The 27,034-nt window shown below is 37.1% G+C and overlaps 1 protein-coding gene across 1 annotated transcript in view; it reads left to right on the forward strand.

Moving 5' to 3' along the window:
- lmbrd1 (LMBR1 domain containing 1) overlaps positions 1-26,833 on the forward strand; it is a 69,068-nt gene extending 42,235 nt beyond the window's left edge. Inside the window, exons 8-16 of the mRNA XM_044372882.1 lie at positions 1,129-1,254; positions 2,137-2,289; positions 7,678-7,742; positions 7,904-8,006; positions 10,135-10,239; positions 10,330-10,479; positions 11,526-11,607; positions 24,777-24,868; positions 25,310-26,833. Coding sequence (XP_044228817.1) covers positions 1,129-1,254; positions 2,137-2,289; positions 7,678-7,742; positions 7,904-8,006; positions 10,135-10,239; positions 10,330-10,479; positions 11,526-11,607; positions 24,777-24,868; positions 25,310-25,420 — 987 coding nt within the window. The 3' untranslated portion in view covers positions 25,421-26,833. The remainder of the gene's footprint in view (positions 1-1,128; positions 1,255-2,136; positions 2,290-7,677; positions 7,743-7,903; positions 8,007-10,134; positions 10,240-10,329; positions 10,480-11,525; positions 11,608-24,776; positions 24,869-25,309) is intronic.
- The last annotated feature ends 201 nt before the right edge of the window (positions 26,834-27,034 follow it).

Genomic DNA, 27,034 nt, shown 5'->3' on the forward strand with positions numbered 1-27,034 from the left:
TTTATGAGTGTGTTTGATATTCGGGACATGCTCCGGCCTTAAGAGCTCCATGATTCATTGCAGGAGGCGACATTCGCCCGTAGCAGAGATCCACAGCAGAGACTAATAATAGTCTAGCCTGACTTAGTATCCCATGCGACTCTCTTAATGCTACCTAACACTCAGAAACTAGTAAAAGTTGTTTTTAAAAAATATAGGCTCTGACGTTTCCCCACTTGAAAAATAGAAGAAAGAGGGCAGCATTTTTTGACAGGGCTGGAAGAATCTTTGCACAGAAGGACCCTTTGTTTTATTATGAACCCATAAAATGGCACTCCACCAAGTTGGTAAAAGCATGGCACAGGGAGAGCAAGAAAGCACTGGCCTGCTGCTGTTATTTTTATTTTTATTGATTGGTCTGTTTCCTGGTATTAGAGATGTCCCTCTTTTTTAATTAAAGTTCAAACATCCCTTCAGACTATTAAAGCCCACTGATTAAAGTATTAAAAGGTGCCTTTTTAATTTTGTGCACGTATTCTATCTTTCTCTTCCTTTGCTATCACTGCCTATATTTGTATATGTCTTTCTGTATGTGTCTGTCATTGTTTATTATGTATGTACTGCATGTATTTTAAAAAAAGGAGAACTAGTGTTGATGTGTACCATCAAGGTACCATCAATTTCATTCAACATTGATGGTACCTTGTTGCCCACATCTCTAACACAGATTTCTCTCCCTAAAATTCTACTCAAAAAAAATTTCATCAAATCCTGGATAGAGGATAGTGCTGTCACATGGGGGCACTGTTAAGCTGTAAATTGCATCAGGGTGATATAAGGCAGTGATATCCACACAAAATGGTTGCAGCAAATTCACCAATAAACCCCAGCACAATTATAGATTCCACCATTTTAATCTTTTTTCCTCTACCAAAAATGACATAGCCTGGGAGGCCAGGAACTATATGATTTGCTGTGTGTGTGTGTGTGTGTTTGCTTACCCTCATTTAACTGTTGTTGTGTTCCACATTGTGATGGGTTTGTCATCAGGCAGGGGTGTGTATGTGTGGGTGGATGCACGTGTCATGTGTACCATCCGGCTCTGACAATAATGTGTGATTATAATGGTAGTTTTGCACTATCTTTCAGGCATACGGTATGTCTGTACTGCCTTTGAATCTGATAAAAGGCACACGGAGTGTGGTGTATGAACGCCTGGAGAACACAGAGGACATTGATGATGTTGAGCATCAGATAGAAAAGCTGAAATCCAAGGTTGGTCTCACCAATGACACAAGGCACAGGCATATGTCCCATAAACACATAGTGTAAATTATCTGCAAGTCATCGAATAACTTCATGGAACAAAACCTAGAAGTGCACTGAGGGTTTAATCGTACATTCATTGAAAGGTACACATCATAGCCTCCAGCTGATCAGTCCCTCCTCCTTATCCTTCTGCCATGCCCCTGTGTCTTTGCATGCAATTATGGATGGTTGGCATTGTCCTTATCAACCAACCTCTCAAATGCAGGCAGCACAAACAGGGAAACATGAGTGAAGACATCAATTAGTCGCTAATAGTTGCCAATGGCAACGTGAAGTTGAACACAAAAGACCAGTGTAGTCATTATTCCTCCTCTGTCTTCTGCTTAGATATATTTACTGAAACACAGGTATTGCTTTATTAAAGATAACATGCACACTAGATAATGATAAAAACTAAAGTGAAAGTAAAGATTGAACGCACACAACATCAAGAGTTTGCTTCAATAATTGTATGAAAATAGTCTCATTTTCTGAGCCTGATGGTAGACAAACTGTTACTGTTTTTTTTCCTGACATTTACTGTTATTTTTCAAACTTATTACATTGTAGCACTGATTATTTACTGGCAGATGAATTATACCTGAATCTTTTGACCACAGTGTTTTAATACTTCAAATATCAACCCACTGACATAGTAACTCCCCAAGAACATGTTAATTATATTTTTAAATATCAAGTTATTATTGTTAAATATTTTTGTTAGTCACTGGGTCAGTTACTTATGTTTTACCTTAATTACCCTGTTAAAGTTTCCAACTTTGCCATGTCAGAAGTGAACATACATACACTCATGTTTAGTTATTGATTTGTGTGTTGTTTGTCGGTCAGTGTAAAGATGGACGTCCGCTGTCTTCGAGGGACAGACACAACCTGCAGGAGCTAGAGGGCAAACTGCAGGTCCTCCAGCGCAGGGGGAGACACCTGGAAATTGCGGAGAGGAACTGCTGCACTAAAGTGGGCAGTGCTCTCAGACCTTTCAAGGTGAGTCTGCATTATGGAATTAGGTCCTATTCGCAGAGGTAAATTATATGTTCAGATAAGGACTGTATAGTAAACAAAGATGCATCCTCTTCCAGTGTCTGTATTAATACATTGGGTGTGATGATTTAGCCTGATATACTGTATGTATCCTGGCCTAATTGTCATTGTTGTATAATTGATTTTTTAGGTAGGTAAGGTTTATACCATGGCTAATTTTATGTTTCTTTACTTAATAGTTGTGTAATTTAAAAAAAAAATGTTTGGTCAAAGAGCATGTCTTAATTTATTTCTGCCAACTTCAAAATCCTTCCCTCTGTTTCCTTGTGCTCAAGTTCTAATCTGGACTGCTCTAGATTTACTTTTAGTTCTACTTTACACAACTGCATATTTACTCGATTCCCATGGGTAGTCTCTTCACCTAATTTACTCTGAAGTCTCTCAGGGAGTCTCACATTTCTCAGGCAGGATCTCATCGTTCCCCAGGGATAAACCAAAGCAACCACAAACTTGTCTTTGATTTTACTTTTTTGGGTTGGGCAACCATTACCTGGACCTTTGTATTTGCAGTTTTAGTAACAGTGTTACCATATGCAACTTTGCCCAAAGGGTGGTGGGAATGGAGGGGGGTTACAACACCACTTGTCTAAGGCTTAAACAACTGCCATAACATTACTACATTACTTCCCAGTCAAAGCAAACAAGTGCGTCATCTTGAGAGGCGATGTCATGCTTAGGAGGCAGCAAATGGAAACATATGTCTCTAAAAAACATATCTGTCAGGAGTTGTAGCATCTTCAGTTGTCCATGGGCATATACTATATACTGAAGGTTTATATACAGTACCAGTCTAAAGTTTAGACATACCCACTCATTTGTGTTTTTTATTTATTTATTTTTTTTAATTTTTGCTATTTTCTACATTGTTTAACCATACTGAAGATTCAAAACTATGAAATAACACATATGGATCTATGTGGCAAACAAAATAAAAGTGTAAACAAAGCAAAAGATGTTTCATATTTTAGATTCCTCAAAGTAGCCACCTTTTGCTTTGATGACAGAACCCAAACCGTCTCAGTTGGGTTTAGGTCGGGTGATTGTGGAAGCCAGGTCATCTGATGCAGCACTCTATCGCTCTGCTTATTGATCATATAGCCCTTCTATTAACCTGGAGGTGTGTCTTGGGTCATTGTCCTCTTGAAAAACAAATGATGGTCCCACTAAAGACAAACCAGATGGGATGGAATTTTGCTGCTTGTTGTGGTAGCCATGCTGGTTAAGTGTGCCTTGAATTCTGAATAAATCTCCAATAGTGTAACTAGCAAAGCCCCCTCACACCATCACACCTCCTCCTCCATGCTTCACGGTGGGAACCACACATGCAGATACCATCCGTTCACCTTCTCTGCGTCTCACAAAGACACAGTGGTTAGAATCAAAAATCTCAAATTTGGACTCATCAGACCAAATTACAGATTTCCACTGGTCTAATGTCCATACCTTGTGTTTCTTGGCCCAAACAATTCTCTTTTTCTTATTGGTCTCTCTCAGTAGTGGATTCTTTGCAGCAATTCGACCATGAAGACCTGATTCATGCAGTCTCTTCTAAACAGCTGATGTTGAGATGTGTCTGCTACTTGATCTCTGGGAAGCATTGTTGTGGGCTCTAATCTGAGGTGTTGTTAACTGGCAATTTCTGAGGCTGGTAACGTTAATGAATTTATCCTCTGCAGCAGAGGCAATTCTTGATCTTCCTTTCCCGGGGCAGTTCTCATGAGAGCCAGTTTCATCATAGCATTTGATAGTTTTTGCGACTGCACTTGAAGAAAGAAGAAAGAAAAGTTCTTGAAAATTTCCAGATTGACTGACCTTCATGACTAATGTAATGATGGGCTGTTGTTTCTCTTTACTTAGCTTGGATTACTACAGTAGTCGAATAGAGCTATTTGCTGTATACCAACACTACCTCGGCACAACACAACTGATGGTCTCAAACACATAAAGAGGGCTAGAATTTCCACCATTTAACTTTTGAAAAGGCACACCTGTTAATTGAAAACCATTTCAGGAATCTCATTTATAAAACAGTTCCAGGATCCATACCAAAAGTGTACATGTGCACAAAAGCCAAAAATGGGGTGCGCCAAAAAATAATCAGATTTTTAAAACTGTGGCATGCACAAATGCAAGCATTTTTCCCTTTATAAATTACAATCAGCTTGAAAATGTGGGCACATGGACGAACCTCATATTCCACCACTTACACTCCCATAATTAACCATAAATGATCAATGCAAAAGCCTTCATGAATATTGATGTACATGTTGTTCCTGTGGAGAACGGCAGTAGTAACAGAAGAAAGTTTGAGAGGCTGCAGCAGCTGTTAATGCAGTGGGTGCAACAAACTAAACAGTTCTCGAAATTGAGCAAAGTGGTCAGACATGAAGGTAGATGCCAAGAAGTGCATTGCTGCACACTTTCAGGGTATGTACTAGTTGAGGCATGGGGACACTGAAGCTCACCACTTGGTATTTGTTAAGCATCTACTGTATACAGACACATATATGACTGATGAGACCACAAACTCAATATCTTAAATACAATGAACACTGTATTCATTTATATTTACTCCAAAATCCAGCATACAGATGTCTCTTTAATTCACACAGTCCATATATGAGTGGAGGTGGTGACGATGTGTAGGGTGAGGTGACTGGAGAAATGAGAGAGTGTGTGGCAGCCACTGCGGTGTCTCCAGTGTGTTCTCTATGCCTGACAGCACAGTCTTGTTCACTAAAGTGATTTTACACACAAAAACTATATGAGCACTAAAATCAAACTTGGTTATATATGCACAGTATTAGAAGATATTATTAAAAATCTATTAGCACTTTGTTCTGCAATTCTTTAAAGTTATTTGAAGTCATCTTGGATTTCTACAACTGATGATGATAATTTCATCAGTTAGTTAATGTGGTTGAGGAGAAAAGGAATCAGTATCTTCACGCTTAATATTAGGGAAAGGCAAGCCAGATTTTCCAGAGTTCTGCCACCTGCCACATCCTGGCATTTCAGCAGCTGTGCCGCTCCACATCTGACCATGAGTGTGAGCACCATACAGTCTGGCCCTCTCCTCTGCGCTCTGGGGATTGGGAATGTGATGGTGAGACAACACATTGCACTCAATATTTCATTAATAGTTCAATGATTAATCACAGATATAATTGGTTTATAAAAGATTTGAGTTGGCTTATATCTTTTAAAATTGAAAGGTGCTTATAGAGTAGCTATGGCTCACTACAAGCACAAGCACAAATAACACTGCTGGCTTGAAAGTTTATGATAAAGTGGATCTATAATTAACGTTTGATATTAAGTGAAATTAAATGTGTGAGACGAATCATTATACAATCTGGCTTCAATTCACGACCTCACCATCTGCGTCACCAATTTCCCCTGTCTCCAAAATGTTCATACACATGGGTCAGAGTTTCTGAACAGGTGCCCACATTCAAAACCATGGAAAATCTTAGAATAATGATCATCATAACCAAAATTCCTCCTTGCACAGTTCCTGCTTTAGCTGTTGAACAGATAAGAGAAGAGTAGTGGGACTGGCTGAGAAGCAGTGTAATGATCCACTGAAATGATCACCACACCCTCCTATTTATATTTTATTTTACCCAAGTGTGTGCATAGTACACATGGATGTGCATTACGCTTACATGAGCACAGTATCATGTGTACTTGTATGCCCTTATTCTCTTTTCATACATGACTTACCAATGATTCTACACAGTTAAAATAGATCTCATTTTCTTTGTTAAGGACAGGACGAGTTCCATCATCATTCTCCTAGTTCACATTTTACATTCCCCCTGCTATTCATTTTCCAGTATTTTACTGCACTGCAGGCATGCACAAACATTTTGAACCAGTGTCTGTAATAGTTTGTCTTGAACCAAGGGGGTTGCTGCTAATGACAGTCCCCAGACTCAAATTTAAACAGTAATGAGTTGTGAGATTTATTTACTGTATTCTCAGGCACTGGTGTAGAGTGATAAGCCAAATTACTGTGATTTCTCCAGAGCAGTGGCACCACTGTTTCTCAAACACATGCTGTCCTTTTTATATCAACCCTGGTGGTAGGCGAAAATGACTTTTTGAATCATAGGAACATACAGTTAAAAAGTCCAGGGACCTCACAAAATTGTTGTTGTGTTTTGATGCTGTCATAAAACAAAGGTAAAGAGGCAATTTTTCCAGCAGGGCTGTATAGATAATGCACAATACTTTGCCATTGTTTTTGTTAAAAACTATTCCACCTTTTCATTTAAGATATGAAAATCCACCTTTTCATGATTCAAAAGCTTTTTTAATATGGCTTCATGCTTAGTATTTTTTTAAGCAGACGATGTGACAAATATCCAATTTTTTAGGCAATCTCTTCTTTTTGCTTTTGTTTGTTTGGGTAAGATAAGGGTAGTTTAATCAGTACATTAATATTTTCCTCTGTCTGGCCACCTAACATTTTAAGTCATTATTTGTATCAAGGCATTATAAACAACAATGGCAAAAAAGTGCGTTGATTATCAGTTTCTTGATTGTAATTGATGCTTTGCCACACTAAGAAATTACATCAAAGGATGTTGTGTCAAAGTTGATTTGGTTGAATCATTGATAATTTTTGTAAGAGCAGATACTGCATTTCCTCATAATCTTTTGCATCTAGGCAATAATATGGATATTTGAGTGGCACTAGCATGCTGGAGTAAGAAAATAATACACTTTTAACTTTACATTTTTTTACGTTCAGTTTCATCTGATCACTCTCTTATACTGTGACGTGGCCGGTTTCATGATTAGCTCAGTAATTGATAGTCCGGGACCACAGATAATCATGTTTTGTTATTGTTTTATACACTGTGATAAACCTCAGTAACTGGAACATGTAAAATATATTGTACTATATATTTTGCCATATGTGTTTGACTACTACTAATTTTTTCCCCTTACTTTGGTTGATACAAAATATTGTAGACCTAAAGAACCCTTCAAAGGTGAGCAGTTGAAAGGGTTTATTGCCTTTTTGGCTACCACCCACCTTTTGCCTCCCTGGTTGCAACCTCCCTACTCTGTCTGGGCTGTGCCATTGCTTCCCCCTGTCACAACAGTGCCAAACTGTGGCAGGCCATATGGTCTCTCCTTGACAAAAGACATGACAGAAAGGTTCTATTTGCTAACCCACTAGATGCTTTTGAAAACATACATTTCGCTTTGTTGGGGTTCACTGTGAGTGAAAATCCCTCTGTTGGTTGTAGGTACATATCACTGTTTGATATTGTAATAGATTGTATTGTATTCATTTGTTTTGTCTGTTTTCTGCAGATGTTGTTGGGCATTTTCTTTATCCTGGTTGCACTGCTGTTCACTGTTGCCCTGTTCATTTCAAAGTAAGTCATGATATGTCCTGTGACACCTACATGTTCCCACAATGCAAATTTATGTAATGTATTGCAGGAAGTGTGAAAAAAAACGGAACAGTTCTATTGTTATTAACATTGTAATGTTGGAGATACATACTCATATTAAAGTTTCTTTCTGTGTGTTTCAGTTTGGATAAAGCTCTCCACTCCGCTGGCATCAGCTCTGGATTCATAATCTTTGGCACCAACCTAACCAATCCTTTGAATGAACTTCTATTAGCCTTACAACCTGTGAGTGTCCTCTCATCTCTCATGTCGAAAAGATGATTATCCTCAATTAAGATATGCATAAAGCCATATTTTCTTGTTTCCATCATCATTAACCAAAATGAAGCATCATTTAAAAGCTCTGTTCTTGGCCATTCATAAATGCACATGTAATACTGTTCAAAATATGAAGTGTATGTGCTTCATTGTCGGTCAGCAAAAACACAGTAACAAAGAAACAACAAAGTAAAAACACTTAACGCCATTTAAATATGTCTGATAGGCACCACTTATATTTTACATAACAAAATTACAAAAGGTACATTTTTACCTTTTACAAATTATACTCATAAATTTATTGTGCATGACATGAACTTCAAAATAATTTAATGTTGCAAGGGAATGAGGCTAGAATTAATTGCAGCATATAACAAGCACAGACCTAACTGTGGTGGAACAATAGATGTTAAATGGCAAGGATAAAGGGTAGTTTCAACAATCATGAGAAAATCATGATGATGATTGTTCGCTAAAAAAGCTAATTATTTAGCTTTACACAATTGGTATTTATTGCATAGCCGTTTATCTGATTCTGAAACCACTCTTTTACAAGGTCATGCACAATATTGCAAAAGTTGTACAGTAAGTTGGCAAAATAAGGAACAACCTGCAACACAATACAGTCTAAAACAATAGCCCTGCATACAAAGTTTGTCAATCAAAAAGATTATAATATGCTGTGCTCTATGCCACATGGCTTTTTTTTTTTTTTTTTTTTCTTTTTACTAATTTACAACGGTATATAAGAACCTGTGCACTTTTCAGGAGGCACAGTCAAGTTCCATTAAATACATTTTTCTGTGAACCACATTTGGATATAAAGAATAAGAAATAAAATGTGTAAAAGTATTGCAGTATATTAAAGATGAATGTAATTATCTGTATTATGCACAAATCAAATTAACTGCTCACAGATAATAAAATATTACAAATGATAAGTAAATGGTAACATTTAGTGACATGATTTAGCTAATGATTTGCTGCAGTGAACAAACTCTAAATGTTGCTATCCAAAAAGGAACCTTGGTGAAAACTGGAAACTCATGGATGATGGTTATTTATTGAAACAAAATGTATTTCTTTCCTTTTATTGCCTCTCTGGTGTTAGTGCCATTGAAATAATCAAATGCTATTTATTTGTTTTTGAAACATCTGTAGGTCAGTTTCTGTTGGAATTGGGGTTTGATACTATACTTGACGAAGTTGGGTATTTTATCTACCTGAAATCAGATCCAAAATGGAAAAATGCACCCACTATTAGAACCCCTGTGTTTCATTTACTGCCTTTTAATTTCAGAGTCATTTTGTCTGAAGTCATAAGCTAAAGTTTTACCAAAAAATGAGCTACTAACATGTTCAAGAATTTTATTTTTATGCAACAATAAATGTGGATTTGGGAAACTTAGATATATGCAATTGTGTTAAATCTCCAAAGTCTTACTTTAAGCTTTTAAAGATGTGAACTTTTGACATTGACAGAATATTTAACCACTACTGCTACTTCTTTCCTCCAGATCATTGCAGCAGGTCTGAAAACTCAACAGAACATCTTCTGTTGAACTTAGTATTCTACAGCAGAATTTAGAGAAAAAAATGACTGACAGCTCAGACCATTAAAGAATTGCTTCATAGATAGTGGCATTGATTAAATGTCTAAGGCCAGTGTTTAGAAGTATGACCTTGGTATTTAAGGAATTAAGTGCACCATACCAAAAACGGGATACTATATAAGAATCAGATTTAAAGTTAAATCAGAACATTTCAGAATGTAGAACATAATCAATAGATATTTATGTTACTTGCATTGTGCTTTTATGTCTAGACTTCATCTGTAAATGGTCCTTTTACTAACTATAGTTATATTTTGGGCCCGTACTTAGAGTAAATGATAGGAATACAGCTGTTGATATTCCAAATTGTCTGAATGCACTGCACAGTGACCAGCTCAGATGTGCTTTATTGGGCTGGACCATGTGGTATTGATGGTTATTACTCATTAATATCCTCCTATTATTAATGTTTTACCTCAGAAAGCTATAATGAATTGTGCTTGTGAAAGATGTAGCTGACCTCCTGTTCATGGTATCCACAGGTTTTTCCTTTGGATTATATCCTGATCACAGTCATCACAGTGTACTTTGTACTCACATCCATGGCCGGTATTCGCCATATAGGCATCTGGTTCTTCTGGATAAGGGTAAGCAAGGCCCCGCTTCTATGCTATCTTCAAAACTTTGCAGGTACAAATGCACTATTACATTAACATAAACATTGTTTTTCTTTGCAGCTGTATAAAATAAGACCTAAAAGAACCCGCCCCCAGGCTCTTCTCTTCCTCTGTATGATTCTTCTCTTGATTGTCCTTCATACCAGCTACATGATCTACAGCCTTGCCCCACAATATGTCATGTATGGCAGCCAGAAATATCTTGTACAGGTGAGGACAAATGTATGTATATCTCTGTATATTTCTAGGTTTTAGTCTTGCTTTTGAGATCGAGCTCTGAGGATGAGGCTCTAATGATGTCAGTGTTGGTCAGTCAGTGGTTTCAGACTACTTTGGTCCAGCTGGGTGTAGGCAGCAGTATGGTCTCTATGGGCTGATAGTGGGGCCTTTAGACTCTTGTTCTTTTTTGATTCTGTCTATCTATATTAGACTACGTGGCTACTACTGTGTGGATCTGTTGTTTGACAGTCAACCCTGATCTGATGTAGCTCTGCTGCTCTTTCTCTCGCTGCGTGTGGGTGTGTGCATGTGTTTTAGATGCACCCTTGTGTCTGTACTTCGTCTCAAAAAATCTTTTTAAAAAACATAATTAAAATGCACCACGGTGTTGTTTTGCTGAAACAACCTCTTTTTAAAAGAGAGAAAAGAACCTTTTTAAAAACCAGCTCCATATGACTCACAGGGTGAACAGTTCTTACAGTAACTGCTGCTGTCTTTTCACCTGCAATATTTGAATACATTGTTTCACAGTGTCATTTATACCAGCCTAGACATATACAAAGTAGTGTATATGTAGCAGATATTCAGAATGGTGCACAGTAAATACCTCAAACTTGAGCCTTCTGGTTACTTTAGTAATCAATGAACTTCTTTTAAGTGAAAGTAATCCTTGAAAATGACATTCAAAAAACAAAAACAAAAAATGACACATTCTACTTACCTGTTGTTTGTCTATAATTTATTGCCCTGGTAGGATGTGAATAATGTTTATTTATTTAATGTATCCATTGCAAAATTGATAACATCATCTGGAATCAAAACTGCTTGGAGATTTTTCTGATACTTTGTAAGATGTAAGTTTGTCTCATACTTTATGAGTAAAAGGCTGTTGCTATTGGGCATTTTTCTAGTATTATAGATTTCCAGAGATTATGCATTTATGTTCCTTTGAAAACCTAAATCAATTTGTACATCCTGGAGTAGTTTGTAGTGTTTCTTTGCTAAATGGATACATGCCTCTTGTGTTTTTTGGTCAGAGTCAGATGCCCTCAGCAGGTCCTACATCTGGGAATACCACTGTTGGCATCACAAAGATCTGTGATGCTGACGCACCTGAGGGTAAGTCTGTCATCTCTGCTAGCACAGTAAAGTAGTATTGGTCGAATTGTGAGATGTTGGAATAACTTACAACACATCATCAAATATTTATTCTTCACAAGTCAGGTCTATACAAGAAGAGAGAAAGGACAGTGTACAACCAAGCCATTTCGTGTAGAACACTGTTCAGTAATCTTTATCACCATTCATTATTCATTAGACGGAATAACAAACAGACAAATATTTACTAATGCAGTACGTGGCCCTGTGCTGTCTCCATGCCAACGCTTATTATAGTAAATCAGCCATGAAAACACAAATGTGTGAATGTACATAATAGGAGTGAGCTTTATCACAATCATTTATTAATTTGCCTAATGCTCAAGTCAAGCTCTTCTCGGTGGTGGAGCGGACATGATGCAATTATTATATTTGGTTAAGAAGCCAGAGATGGTTTTAGAGATAGAGGACATATCTTGAAATATGAAGCAAAATGTGTCTGTCTATCCATCCGTCTGTAATATCTACTGGATCAAACTGCGCGGTCATGAAAATGGATTCTTAAGTAGATGTCGGAGAATCACTAAAACTGCACTCCAGCTAATGTTAACTGTAAATCCTAAGGATGAAAGGAAACAAAGATGAAAATAAACACACTTCATCCTCTACTATATATGTCACATCTTAGAGTTTTGTTTCATCCCAATGTAACCACATATACATTCAGAGTGATTTTTAGATGCAGTAAACCCAATTTTATCCTGAAGAAAAGCTGGGCTCTTGTGCATGTTTAATTTTTTTAGTGGGGGTCTGTAAGTGCACTGGATAATGATTTATTTTTTTTATTTTTATTATTTTATGTAAATGAATCAAAGCATTGAGCCATAAACAGTCCGCTCCAGAAAACACAGAATTAGACTGCAATTCGAATAACAAAGGATTGCTTATGGGTTGAAATGTCAAGTATGTAATAGAAATAGAGCAAAGATCATGTGAAAACAGTTAAGTAGAAGTGGTTAATTTTTTTAGTCAATTAAATATCAAGCATATCAATATTTCCTATATTATATATGTCCTCCTAAATTTTACTGCGTCTGTCTTAAATGATTGCTTTGTTGAATTAATTATATGCAGATGCATATATCACAGTTATGGTCATTTGTAAACTATTTTATTCTTTTGATATTTTTTGTTTTAGTTTGGTTGATTACAGTCGTACAACATCACACTGCACAAACTGGCCTCTAACAAGCCACAAACAAACATCACACTTCCCACAGTCTCTGCCCTAGTCTCCTGCAGCGCCACTCTCATTCGCCGTGTGGTCAGTCCGGCCCAGTCCTCTTCTTGTGCCACCAACCGAATATTGACTGCTCAGAGATTGCCATTGCTTTCTGTTCATTTAAGTTAACAAATAGCTGCAGACAGAAACTTAACCAAAATATGTCATCGATGACGGTTATGATTCATTGTTCATCACAGTCACAACAAAAGAGTTCCTTGCTATCCACAGCACGGCACCTCTCTTCTTCCTCTACTCTTTCTCTCTTTCTGCCCTCTGACTGGCTCATATTAGATATCGATCCACCTTCTTGACATTTGGCAACCAATCAGTGACAAATGACAACCTGTGACCATGATAACAGTTTTTTTTTTTTTTGTAGCTATACGTTTTGTCTCTGCTGCACCGAGTTGTTTTTTATCTCTTGAAGGCTCTCAAATCGATAAATACTAAATACTGCAGGCTAGGCTGACCTGTGAATGATTATCACAAAAAAAATCCAAAATCAAAGGTGATTCACCCTGAAAATGAGAAAGTAGCCTTGTTATACAGTATATGTTACTTGAGGAGGAGCTTTATTTATGTCTGTAAGTGTATTGTCCATTATATTATTTATTGTGTCTTTTGGTTCCACGTTAAGACCATATTTTCTGAAGAGTTCCCCACAGTGTGTCAGTTCCTGTGAAGAAGTTCCCTACAGTGCCTCCCATTGCCATTAAAGCAGTATGTGAGTCTGGACCTATTGTGGCAGAAAAGTTTTGAATGACAATGAGGTGTACAGTATGCCGGAATAAAGCAAAGATGTTAGATAGCCATTATTGAGTTGTTTTTCATGAATAATTTTCACTTTATCCAACAGTACTGAAAATCCATTGCAATAGAGGGAGACAGGCAGAAAATAGAAAGATAAAGGAGAGGTAGTTGAGTAACTGCAGAGATGAGAGGCATGATTTTATTTGTTTACAATAATCTGATGTGTATTCACACACATTTAGCTTCTTTCCTACTCGTGGGTAGGCTAAACAGTTTTGTTCCACACTGAAGAAAATAGGCCTTGCCCAATTAAATTAGCTGATCAAGCTGCTTTGAATAAACTACAAAGTTGACGTTGACCCGCTGGTACTTCAAAGATGTTGCAGCTGCTTGTTGTTGTATTAATTATATAGCAAGTATAGTATAGGAAAATGTGTCATGCAGTAGGCAGTAGATGTGTGAAGATATTGCCGCATTCCTTATGTTTGACAACACTGTATGTGTGTCTCATTGAAGTTTCAGTTTTAGACATACACGTTGGATCACACACCCTCCAGTTCAACTGAACTTCAGTCTTTTAATGATTTAATCTTTTACATGTGAAGAAATTTGATGACATCAGAAGCTGAAAAATGATAAAATAAGTATTATCTTTTATTACTAAGTTTTGATTAGTAAAAACATAGTCTCCCACTTGGAATATAAACACATCTGCAATAAATAGCAATAATAAATAGCAGTGGCAATAATGTAATTTTATTGAATGCTTACCAATGCTTAATGAATCAGCACATTATTTCTGTAAGAATATTTATTGTAAAGATACTGACTGTGTACTGTGTGAAAGACCAGGGCCGTATAGGGCCTATGTAGTTTTGTCATTTCTGTCCAAATAAAGAACTGGAAAATGTGCCTTTGTTGTTCAGATCATAGCAGAATCTGGAACCAGACTCGTTCATGAAATGAATGGCACACACTTTGACAGATATGGTGACCTGAGTGTGACCACGCTCATCTAAATAGGGATGGCTTGACTACAAACTAAATCAAGCGGAGATGAAAACAAACTTAAACATGCTACATATAAGTATAAAAGAAAGCATCACATTAATGTCTCTGAGCAGTGCCTCTTTGTATCATCAATGTGCAGCCCGAAGAACCATAATTCTACGTTTATACAACATAGAGGTGCTAATGGACTAATGTCTGACTTTTGAAAGAGGTACAGCATTTTGGCCCTATTTTCATGGCACCTTGCACAAAAGGCAGTCACTGGTCATTGGTTGCTATTTTCGTGGCCAGAGGCCCCCCGCTCAGCTTAAGTATATTTAGAAACTGGTATGATTAGGCAGAATACCATGACCAATTAAATCATCATCATAAAATCAGTGTATTTACAAAGTCTTCGTGGAGAGGAGTGTCTAGAACTGTTTCTCCTATGAGAGACTTGGAGGTGCAGAGTATGGAATATACAGTATAGAAGAATACTGTATATTCTAAATATGAATGCCATAATTAATATGCTGCTAAGAGTAGATTTGTCCCGTTTAAGCAGGAATGTATCTTTTGTTCTTAAAACCCTTTTCCCCATACATAATCACAACCAGTTTCATACCAAAAAACAATACTTCACAAATAGTCACCTGTGCAGAAATAATAGTTTCAATTAAAAATACTAATTTATATTTGAACTAAAATAAAATACAAACACAAATAGGCACATTGCATTATTTTGGTAGTTAATTACATTTCCCTACGTGGTTAATAAGGTTGCATTCAATTAATGCGGTTAGCACATGACAATAATGCCACAACTGCCAACTTAATTGTATAAACTGACAAGTCCTCATAACATTCCTGTTTACATGACTATACAGAGAGAATTGTGGCAATTAATTGGATCGTCTTTGTGCAGTTGTTTGTTTTAACACTAATTTGTTTCCTTTCCCATGACAATTACAAATAACCCAAACACATCTAGCCGTGATTCTGAAATACGACATCATGTTGTATATTTGAGCCTGTTAGTTGTATCTCACTGGAAGTAAAGATGTAGATAGCAGCAGAAGAGCCGGGTGTGTTCCTGGCACCGCAGGACCCTCAGCTGGTAAGAGCAGAAATCAGGGTTTCTAGTGTTAATCACTGAGAACACATGTCAAATGAGCGTGGGATCAGTTCATCTACACACATTTTTGGCATTCTCCAGTGCTGTTATATTAAAGGAGTCACTGTGCCAGAAAGTTAGTAGGACAATGGCCAGCAGTATTTCTACTCAGTCTTTTGACTAGCGTATGAAAACTGATCCTGTTTTGGTCATATTGGAAATGGCTCCTGCTTTCATAACAGCCGTTGTACCACCTGCCATGAGGAGGAGGAAGTATCAAGCAGAGACAACACATGCGACTGAGAGTGAATACATCAGGAGCTTATCGACTGATACACTGTAGACAGTAACAGGTGAAAGATTTCATTTGTGTGGTGAAAGACTGCAATTCTCTTTCACTTAATTTACACAAAGCAGCCTTTTCCAAATGGAGAGAGTGCTTCATCACGACTAGGTATATGTTGTTTTTTCTATAATGTCTGTAGCAACAAAAAGGTAGGGGAAAGGGATAGGTGAGGAGGAAAGTGTCTCCATGCCAATTAGTCATTAAACCAGATGATCTAAATGTACGTCAATATAATTTGTGTTGTTTGCTAGAGTGTCACTCTGAACATAATAGCCCTATTTTGTATTATTATCTGCTTATCTATTATTATCTGTTCTGTATTTCTTTATTATCTGCTGGTGGTCTGCTGATAATAAATTGGAAAATGTTTTGTGATGACATTTTTGTGATTTTACACTACTGGTTGCACATTTAATAATTCATAAATAAAATATAGTAAATTTGAGAATGCGTACAGGATGCACATATACTGCTACTGCACACATTCTCATATTCACATCCTATAAACCCTACCCTAACCCATCTGTTACATATTGTTGACTAAGTCTATATTTTGTTATTCGAATATTGGATGCAATCTAGGAAGCTCTAGAATTTTTTTTTTTTTTTTTTTCAAATCCAGAGCCACATCTTTGAATCTGGCAGTGTGCTACTGTATATTGATATGATTTGTAAACATAGAAATAGTATTCTTTGTAGCATTTTTCCTGGGAGGAATAACAATTCTACAGCAGTATGACCAAGACATTCACAAACATGGATATGAATTTACATTTGCCTATTTCCTAGTTTCAGGCTCCCTTTCTTTGGATGTAAAGAACAAGAATGCAAATACACTTTGGTAGAAATGGCATTGACCCTACAACAGGCTCTGGAAAGACATAATTTTGTAATGACTCCTGGTATGACACTGGGTCAGCAGCCAGTTAAGGCAAAAGAGGGTAGAAGTCAAGCTGGTGACTGATTGGCCAGTTGGTCACAGTGGTGTGATGACACTAACTATCTTGGTGAGCAGGTGCTTAGTGCCAAGCTCTCCATTATCTTCTCTAAGGTCAAAACCGGGCCATTACTCATTTAATCACCATAATGGAAATTAATCATCAGGAGTTAGTTACCATGGCCTCAGACAACCTGAACCCAGAAGTCTTCCTTAGTATGTGATTTAACGCAGGTGTTTAGAGGTGTTTTACAATCAGAATCTCTTATGTCTGGACATAAGAGATACATACTTTTTTCTTTTCTTTTTTCCTCATTTTAGCAGCTGATGGGGGAAAACTTTGATCTTATTCCTGTATGCCTATGTATAGCCTTCAACACAATAGACCATGACATTTGTAATTGACTATCCTAACACTTGTGTTTGCTTGACGGACACTGCATTAGGTGGCTTTTACGTCTATGCCTCTGCTGCTACCAATAAGCCTCTCTGTATCCCAGTTCCCCATCACTGTTGGGCTCCAGGACCCCCACCCTACTTCTCTCACAGCCAGTCCATTTAATTTTATAGGATACTCATTTTCTCTTAAGCCATTGACACAAACTTGAACTCTTAGAGTACTAAATCTTTCCAAGTTTGATTTTAGTATATTCAATCACTTTATTTTAAAGTTCTGTTCATAAATGATTTTATTAATGAACATAATTTAAATTTTTTATGGCTCCGTGAAGCCCAGTTGAAACCTGAGGAATTCTCAGCATTAGATGAAGCTGCTCTATCAAATTATTCTTACCACCGTGATGCTCATGCTGCTGTTACTGGAGGGGGAGTTGCTTTGATCATAGACACTGAGACACTGACTTGCATCTAAGTCCATCTACATCTACACTCAGCTCTTGTCAGTGTAGATGTGAGTGTTTTTTTATGTAGTCGTACTGTACCTGATGTGCTTCATGGAAGCTGAATAAGCTCACATTTTCAGTTCTTTTTTTTTTTCTTTTTTGTTGTTTTTGGACAATTGTCTAATCATTAAAGACCTCAATAATGTATATAATCAGTCAGATCCCTTTAAATAGCCCCCCCTCTCATTGATGCATTTGATTTTATTTGATAATGATCCCTGCCATCACACATTTATCTGTCTTCATGTCCATCTCTAATGACTGCTCCCTCATCCAAGAAATTAACTGTCTCCATTGTTGTTTATTGCCATCATGTTAACGCCTCCATCATCACATTAGCAATCCCCATTATTGGTGACATAGATCCCTTGACAATCCAACCAATGACTTTAGCACACCTGACTCCATTTATTCCCCAAACCAAAAGATTGTCTTGATTAAATCTAAACTAAATAAAGTCATACATACAGCTTTATAATGGAACTTAAACATGTCAACAACAATATCATTTAATTAGGGTGCTCAAAAACACCTTTTGCAAAAAGGAATGTTTATTTCTCACTTAATATGAATAAATATAACCCCTAGGTTTTGGTTTTGATACGGGAGCTCAATTTACTAATAACTGCCCTCTGGGTCATTGCTCTAGGTTTTCTGCTGATAATTTCTTGTTCTTTTTCATCAGTAAGGTCAACACTATGGGCGACAAAATTACAAGTATTGTATGAGGCCCCTTATGCCTGCCTCATTCTGTATAAATGTTTTGCTTGTAGTGTTAGCTGAATTTTAACCATAAGCTGAAGTTTTTACCTTGGAAGACAGCATATCACATTATTCTTGAATCTAAGTGAAAAAACTTCCAGTACAGAGGAGAGTTTCCCCACGATGGACTGCTGTCTGTTTCCTAGCAACTTGCCAGTTTCCACAGCATTGTTTTTAAGAGCTTCAGGGGGAAGATGGTCATAATTTTATGTTAACTTGCCTCTGAGATGTCAGGTGCCCAAGCAATTTTCAACAAGAGACTCCATCAACCCAAACACAAATTAATAGTAATTTTCTTTGCATCAAGGGGATTATCATCAATTTGCATTACAATGGAATATGTCAGTCAAACAACACATCTTCATAATTAAACAAGAGTATAGGTCTAAAATTCAGTCAGCAAAAGACGACCTATAGTTATGTTTACACCATCTAGCAGCCATAGTAATACACTCCAGAATGACCCATAGGACCATAATATTACGTTACAAATCACTGTTAAAAAATAATTATGTTTTATGGTGTGACAACGCTGTGGTTAAGGTCTGGTTAGGTTTAGGCACAAAAAACACTCAGTTAGGGTTAGGGAACAATCATGGTTTGGGTTAAAATGATTACTTAAAACGTGGTTTCATACTTCCTTAAAGTTACGCAACCTTCGTCATCATGGCAACAGTAAACACCATGGTGTTGCAGTTTTTTTTTAAAAATGCCCCAACTTGGGGTTGGGAACGGGAAGTGAACAGTAGTCTTTTGCAGCAAAGTCCACATTTTGCCATCCTACTATCTGGCCATCCACTCAACCCGCCTCCTCCTAATGAGGGAAAAATCATCTTATCAAGTCACCTTATATTGACGTCATCCTAATTGAGTCATGTCCCCGGGTCATAATTACTACGGCTGCTAGATGCATAACTATAGGTCGTTTTTGCCAGCCTGAATTTTAGACGTATACTGTTGTTTTTCTTTTGACGACAGGCTGCAATCAAAAGTTATTCTCCTGGAAGAAAAGTGTCCATCTTGTAATCTATATCAAATAACTTTGTGAAAGGTGTTGCTAACTCAGAGACCTATCACCTGATTCTGCAGTTCCCCTCAGCTCTACAGAGCTTTATAGTGTCTTTCATCTCATTGTTTTGGTTTAATGTCCCAAAACTTTACTGTTTTGGTTCACTGTCATCAACCCCTGTTTCCAACAGCAGCAGGCAGCTCTGATAAGCCCACTGTACACTACCTGCCCAGCACCAATATGTAGACAGACTAGCAGGTGAACATAGTGCAGCATTTAGCCTCTAAAGAGCCAGAAATTTCCCTCAGGCGTTCTCGGAAACCAAACTACAGCTAAAAGGAATATTGCAGTTACATTCATAAGACTGCCTAAAACTCGACTCCAATTTTATGTTTATAGCTTGTTGTGCTGCCCAAAAGGTGGTCAGAAAATAATTCAAGGGCAGTTGTATTGTTTCCATTGACCAGGTAAGGCCAAGTAGAACCTCATAATGTTCTGTGAATTACCATAAGCTGCCAGCATAGGAGCTCATTTTTAAGAGTTGCAGTGCCTTTTGGGTCACCCCCTCATACATATTTGAATAAGAAAATGTAACTCTTACTTTTGTTTTCATTTTGCAAATAGTTTAGATAATATGCTTTAATTAGGGGGTTGTTACAGTAATAACTTGTGTGATTGTATTACTGGACTCAGTTACAGAGATGTAGCTACATTCCCAGATCTCAAAAGTTACTTGGTGAGTAAAGCAATTTTATCATAACCAACAAAAATACGAAACAAGACCCAGGTTTTAAATAACCACATTTTTCTTGGCTTCTTGCTGGTGTAGACAGTGGTTTAGGTTACATCAAGGTAAGTTAGGTTATTTAGGTTACTTCACATGTTGTTGTCGGTGTCTGCATCTGGAGGTCTAGAGCTCAAATGGATTTTTTTTCTGAAAGTGGAAAAACAAAGTTTTCACACAGAGAATAGATGCTTTTGGTGAACATTCATCGACAACACTAATATGAGAAGCTAGAGATTTTAAAATAGTTCTGTTGAAGGAACATCAGCATCCTCAAAGGACATTGGAATGAAAGTGCTCTGTTGCTTTTAAGCGAGAGCGAGGGTAGAAGCGTACAGTGTAGGCACACGATGCTCGTTGATAGAGAGGCTTTTACAAAGAACGCTATGTGTGCGTGTGCGTGCGTGCATGCAGCATTTTAAGCATGCATTTGTGTTTGTGTTTGAAAGCAGAGATGAAAGTTATACATAATGCATTATGCTACACAGAGCAGCACTCACCCGGGTATCATGAGTCAAGGTGAAATTACCTGCACTCACACACTGCCCCATGCTCTTATCAGAGAACGCTAATGATTTCAAGGTGAAGCGGGTCAGCGGTGTACATGATAATATATTTAGGCAGACCACTGTTGTGAACCATCTGTAGGTCCCACTCGGAGCTTTGCAATTCAGGTGAGCAGCTGGAGAGCTACAGATGGCTGAGGTAGTAGAGGAAAATAGTGAGGTCATGGGAATGAAGATAGACTTGCTTCTTCTGTTATCTGTTGATCCTGGTGATGTAAAAACTGATGGTTGCTACACCTTCTAGGCTCCCAAAGGTCCACTCTATCTAATATTTATTATAGATGAAGCAGCACACACCTGGGTTTTCCTTTTTTTTCAAATTCCCACACTCTAGAGAGGGAAGCTTTTGAAAATATTGGCTCTAATGAATAAATTGTAAACCACGCTGAGTTATTCTAGTGGACGTCTGTGTCATGTAGCTCAGTATAAGTCTGATTGCACTGTTCATGGGGTTCAAGTCAGTGTGAAGAGCTGTGTAAAAAACAGTGTGATAGAAGCAGCTCAGCAGGGTTAGCGTTAATGCTCCAGATGGCTCTCTAACATAGCCAGACAGTGCGTTTCGTCTTCACTCCAGCTATGTGGACTTTCTCTCTTGCCTTGTTAAAAATTATACAACTCCGATTATGAGTACGTCGAAATATTTGTCTTTTTATTCCTTCAGGGTGAAAGTTAATACATGTGTTCCGAGGGGAAGCATTTTTTTTCTTCCCTTTCCCTTTTTTTTTTTACTGTGTTTTCACACAAAAACAATCGGAGACCCAGGCACTGCACGCGTTTCATTGGCACTTTCCACATTTGACATCATAAGCGTTTCCACGTGAGCTGATACTGCTATTGATCTGACTGGCATAGACCGCAGGAATAATATGAGACTTCTTAAGATGAGTCATTCCCCTTTATGTGCATGAATGAGTATTGGCAGTCAGATCAATGGCAGTATCAGCTCTGTCAAAAACTGGAGAGCTAAGACTCAAAGATGATGTCACCAGCTTTGAAGCACAGAGCTGCTCCACAGGCAAAGAAAGCAACTGGATTTTTTAAGTAGTAAGTAAGTAAGTTTCTTGCCTCTAGTTTTTGGTTTTGGGGTGTTTATATTCATGACCACAGTGCTCAGTCAATACTGATGGAGCTGTCCATGGCAACAAAATATCATCTGACTATCTCAGAATCATCTTTAATGGCTAAGTATGTTTACACATACAAGGAATTTGACCCTGGTTTAGTGGCTCTAAATATACTTACACAGGATAACAACACAACAATCTTCAGGAATATACACAAGGAACGACTGTGAAACAATTTCAGTGAATTGTAAACATGATATAAATAGTGCAAAGTAGAGAAGAGTGCAGGGAGTGCTGAGATAAATATTAGATGGTAAAAGAGAATGATGTTAGATAGCTTCCACATATTTTAAAGTTTGCAGCGGAGTCCCAACATACACAAAAGATTATTTTTAGATGTTATTGAAGGGTTCAGTGATAGTGGTCATGTTGTGCATGTATGTCATGAATTTTATGTGGAAAATCAATTGAAATTTGCACTTCACATAACAATGTGGAGAACTTGGAAGGGTTCCAAATGAAGTTGGATTCCCGTGACTGCATCAGAGATTCAGGGTTACATGCATAACCCATAACCTATGGTTCACTGTCTTTGTTGGCGTCTTCTTGCATGTACCTTTGCCTTTTCAATGTGTAATACTGGATATATTTGATGCAAGGCTCCATTAAATGTTACATCATTCCACTTTTATTCATTGTTTAAGCCATATTCACATTGACAGTGACATAGTTTTCCTCTTTTCGAAAGATTGGTTGTCTTTTTTAGTTACAGTGACAAAATTGCCCGAGGCACTGCTCCATGTAGTAGTAGCAGCCTGTTTAGGCTCTTAAGTGAGTATAGACCCCCTTTATAACACAGATGTATAACAAGTCCTACATTTGTGCAATTATAAACACCATGTAGCGATAGATGTGTCACATTTCATTGCACTCATGCTGTTTTTGTGGATGATAGTCCACACCACAGAGAGGTTACTTCTCACATTTCTCAATTATTTATTTATTATTTATGGTTGATTTGATAGGGACAGATGCAGTGTACATAGACAAACTGAAGATAGCTATCAGATGTAAGTATCATAGTGTTTATAGCAGATGCTAATTTGTAACACCCTGCCCTAGAAGGGCTTTTGTGAAAATAAGAGATTAAAACAGTGAGGTAAAAGAAGGTAAATTGAGTACATCAAGATACAATAAAAGTAAAAGTTTTTTTAATTTATGATAAATAAAAATAAAAATCCTGTGTCTTCCCGCTGGAATTGTGAGTCCCTTACATATAAATGTCTCTGCAAACCTACGCAGAGGAGTGTGTTACCCCCAAAATCTCAACAACGCACAACGCAGACCTGTGTGTCAAGCAAGTAGGTTGATTCAACTCCTGTCGGGAGGCTGGTCTGGAACAGACAAGAAAATAAGCATAAACATACTACATACAAGTATTTTTTTAAAAAGCCAGCAAACATATCAGAGTAACATATTCCCCTCTTCCTTACGTCTTTCAAAGGTTTCTGTATGAGCTTGTGAAAAATGTGAAAAAAAAAACTGAACAAAGTAACTTAACTTTTGGATCAGACACAAAGTGATGTTTATCTCCTCGCATTGTCTGAAAACAGCCCTGGTCTGAAGACATCTACATGCCCGTGACAGAAGCCCTTTGATTGCGTCGTGGCCCGAAGTGCGTGGAGGCACGAGGGCCCGTTCAACGCTGCTTGCAGCTTTAATTTTTTGTTTGTTTGTTTGTTTTTTTGCTTTGTACTGTTTGTTGTTGTGCTGTTGTATGTTTTGATTGTGGGGGACTACGGATGCAAATTAGCTTTGAGCTAACTCCAGTGCAGTGCATCTTTAATGTTTAAAACTGCACACTGTCCCAATCAATAAATCAAATCAAAATAAATAGCTTCTCAAAATATTTGCTGTGAGCAGCTTTGCCTTTAAAACAGCAGCAGTTCTCCTCGATACACTTTAACACAGTTTTTCATGGTGAAAGAATGTTCTTCTGTGGATTTATTATTTAGGCCATCTCAGGTGCTTCTTCATGTAATCCCAGATTGACTCCATGATGTTGAGATCAGGGATCTGTTGGGGCCATACCATACCAACTCTTGCAGGACTCATTATTCTTCTTGTTGCTGAAAATAGTTCTTTATGACTCTAGCTGTATGTTTTGGGTCATTGTCATGTCATGAATAAATTTGGGACCGATCAGACACCTCTCTGATGGTATTGCATAATGGATAAGAATCTAAACATCTAAGGTGCCTAAAACTTTTGCACAGTGCTGTATATATGTACATATGTATATGTATACTTAAATTTAAAAAAATATATATATCGGCACCTATCAGACAACATACACGGCAATACCGATATATCTTGGATAGGCCAATATCGGCCAACTGATATATCTGTCGGGCTCAAATTTGAAGAAATGACAGAAATGCCCAAATTGAACGTTACTTGTCTACAAAACATCCATGAAACAAATACTTGATAAAAAAAAACACCTTTTGGCTTCAAAACAAGTTCAACAAGTCATCATCTTGTGTTGAACACATTGATGAAATTTTTTGCTTTTGAATGTTGTTTGTCTTTAATTTTATGTGTATTTTATGTTAACTTGCATGCAAGAATATCAACAAGATTTAAGAGGGCCTTTTTTGTGTTTTCTCTTTGCTTTTCAGACCAGTGCACTGTGACGAGATCATACCTTTTCCTTCACAAGTTTTGGTTCTTCAGCACTATTTACTACTTTGGTAACTGGGCCTTTATTGTGGTAAGTCCAATGATGTAAATAAGATGCGATCATCACCTGGAATAACAGTTAGAATCTTCTCTGTAGGACTTTGGGGGAAAAAGAGCTGATACAGGTTGTATTTTGATAATGTTGACAAAATAAATTAAAAAAAAGTGAATTGAGTTATTTTTTATCTTTTGGACAATAAATAAATTACAGTAACAACATCTATAACACATTTAATTTAGTTCAAAAGCAGTTCAAGAGTATTTTCTTCAGGGAAGAGTGTGAGAGCAGGAGCCCATAATTTAATTTATACTCACAAAATGGTTACAAGGAAATTATTTTCTAAGCCTGTGCACAGTTAATCTCCTCAGCAAAATGTTTAATAGCCTTCCTCCTCATGCTGTTGATGCATTATATCAATCAGATGATCCTCACCAAGTATTTCCTAATGTGTGATTTGCTTATTATTTTTAGGCTTTTCTCATCGGTCTGGTGGTGTCCTGCTGCAGAGGGAAGAAATCTGTGATTGAAGGAGAGGTGGAGGCCGATGACTCAGACATAAGTGATGATGAATATGTGCACTGAAAATCAGTATTCGCCTGGAGGGGTTTATAGATATTCCAACCATAACTTAAAGGGACTAGGAAGTACAATTTCTTAAACAAATAAATGAATGTCATTAATTTGTCAATTTAATGTATTGGTTTTAAGGAGTTATTGCAGTGGTGTCTTGTGGATTCCAGCCTTGTTTTGAGTTGACAGGTCTCTCCCCTTAATGAGAATGCTTAGACTGATTGTTGTGTCTTTCTCAGTCAATGTTATTGACACAAATTGGTCATTTTTCTACTGGAGGACACATACTTATTGCAGCAGCAGAGACAGACAGACTCTGCTCCAAAACTTTATGTCTAAGCTTTATGTGGAGACAGACTTTAGACAAAAACTTTCTTTTTTACATTATTTAAGCACTTTCTAGACCATTAAAATTGCTACTGTATGACAATATCAATAGTTGGCTTTAATATACATTTTAAGATAAAATCCTTAATGTGATTGCAGTTGATATTACATAAACTTGTCTCCCAGTTTGTTTTCTTAAAAGCTAACTGGTAAAAAAAAATGATTCCTTAGTGTTGACAGCAGTAACATTGTCAAAGTTTATTTTACTTGTCATTGTCTGAGGTTAATCATAGTGTGAGTGGATTTACTGCTTTTTTTCTCTTCATTTAGTTATTTGCAGACTACTTTGCAGACCATTACAGTATGTAAGCCAATTTTACTAAACTTGCATACCTGCACTGTGTGTGTGAAATGTAAAGGACCATTTGCAGATGTTGTGTTTTCAAGGTTTCATTAACTCTTGGTTTTTAATTAAATGGGTTCAACAGCTTTTTGCTCTCTGTGTTGGAAGAACATGTGGAGAAAAAAAAAGAAAAATTGAATTAATCAAAAAATGGATGTAATTTTCTTTTAATTAAGGAGTACTTTGCGTTTCTTGAGTTTATCAACAGCAGGCTTGCAACTATTAACAGCTTTTTTTCCGTATTTAATTTCTTTTTGGTACATTTAGTGTCAAAGTGAATACAAAATGTTGATTCACAGATAAATTAATAAATTGATAGGCAATATGAATATGAATGACACGTTTAATTTGGAAGTTAAATGTTAGTGCCTCATGAATGCATATTACTATGATGGGCACACATTACTGTATTTGCAACCCTAAATTAACCTCACAGAAACCAGTCTGAATCTGTTTTTGCTTTGAGATATTAGTCTGGTAACCTTCAGTTAGAATTGAGGGAGCCAGCTGCTGGAAGCCAAAGCAAACAGGGGTGCGGATAGATGATGATGATGATGATGATGATGATGAACACAGAAGCAGCATCACACATAGTTTTCAGCTGTGATTGGTTAAAAAGATGCTGTAATGGATGTTGTGTCAATATTAAATTATACCTGTATTTAAAGAAATAAAACCACTTCAAATACACTCCACATCGGTCTAGACAATAATATTTTTTTTCTATTTTGAAACATTTTCAACCTTTCTTTTTTTATTCAGTATTCATTGCAAATTCTGCATTGTGAAATCTCTCCTCCCCACAACATGACATTGCCATGCTACAAACCTGCAGCTTAAGTAGAAAAAGAGCCATAACTGCAGGGTTGCTATTCTATTAGTATTTTAGCATGATA

Source organism: Thunnus albacares, chromosome 14 (genome assembly GCF_914725855.1).
Source record: "Thunnus albacares chromosome 14, fThuAlb1.1, whole genome shotgun sequence".
In the NCBI taxonomy this organism is placed as follows: domain Eukaryota; kingdom Metazoa; phylum Chordata; class Actinopteri; order Scombriformes; family Scombridae; genus Thunnus; species Thunnus albacares.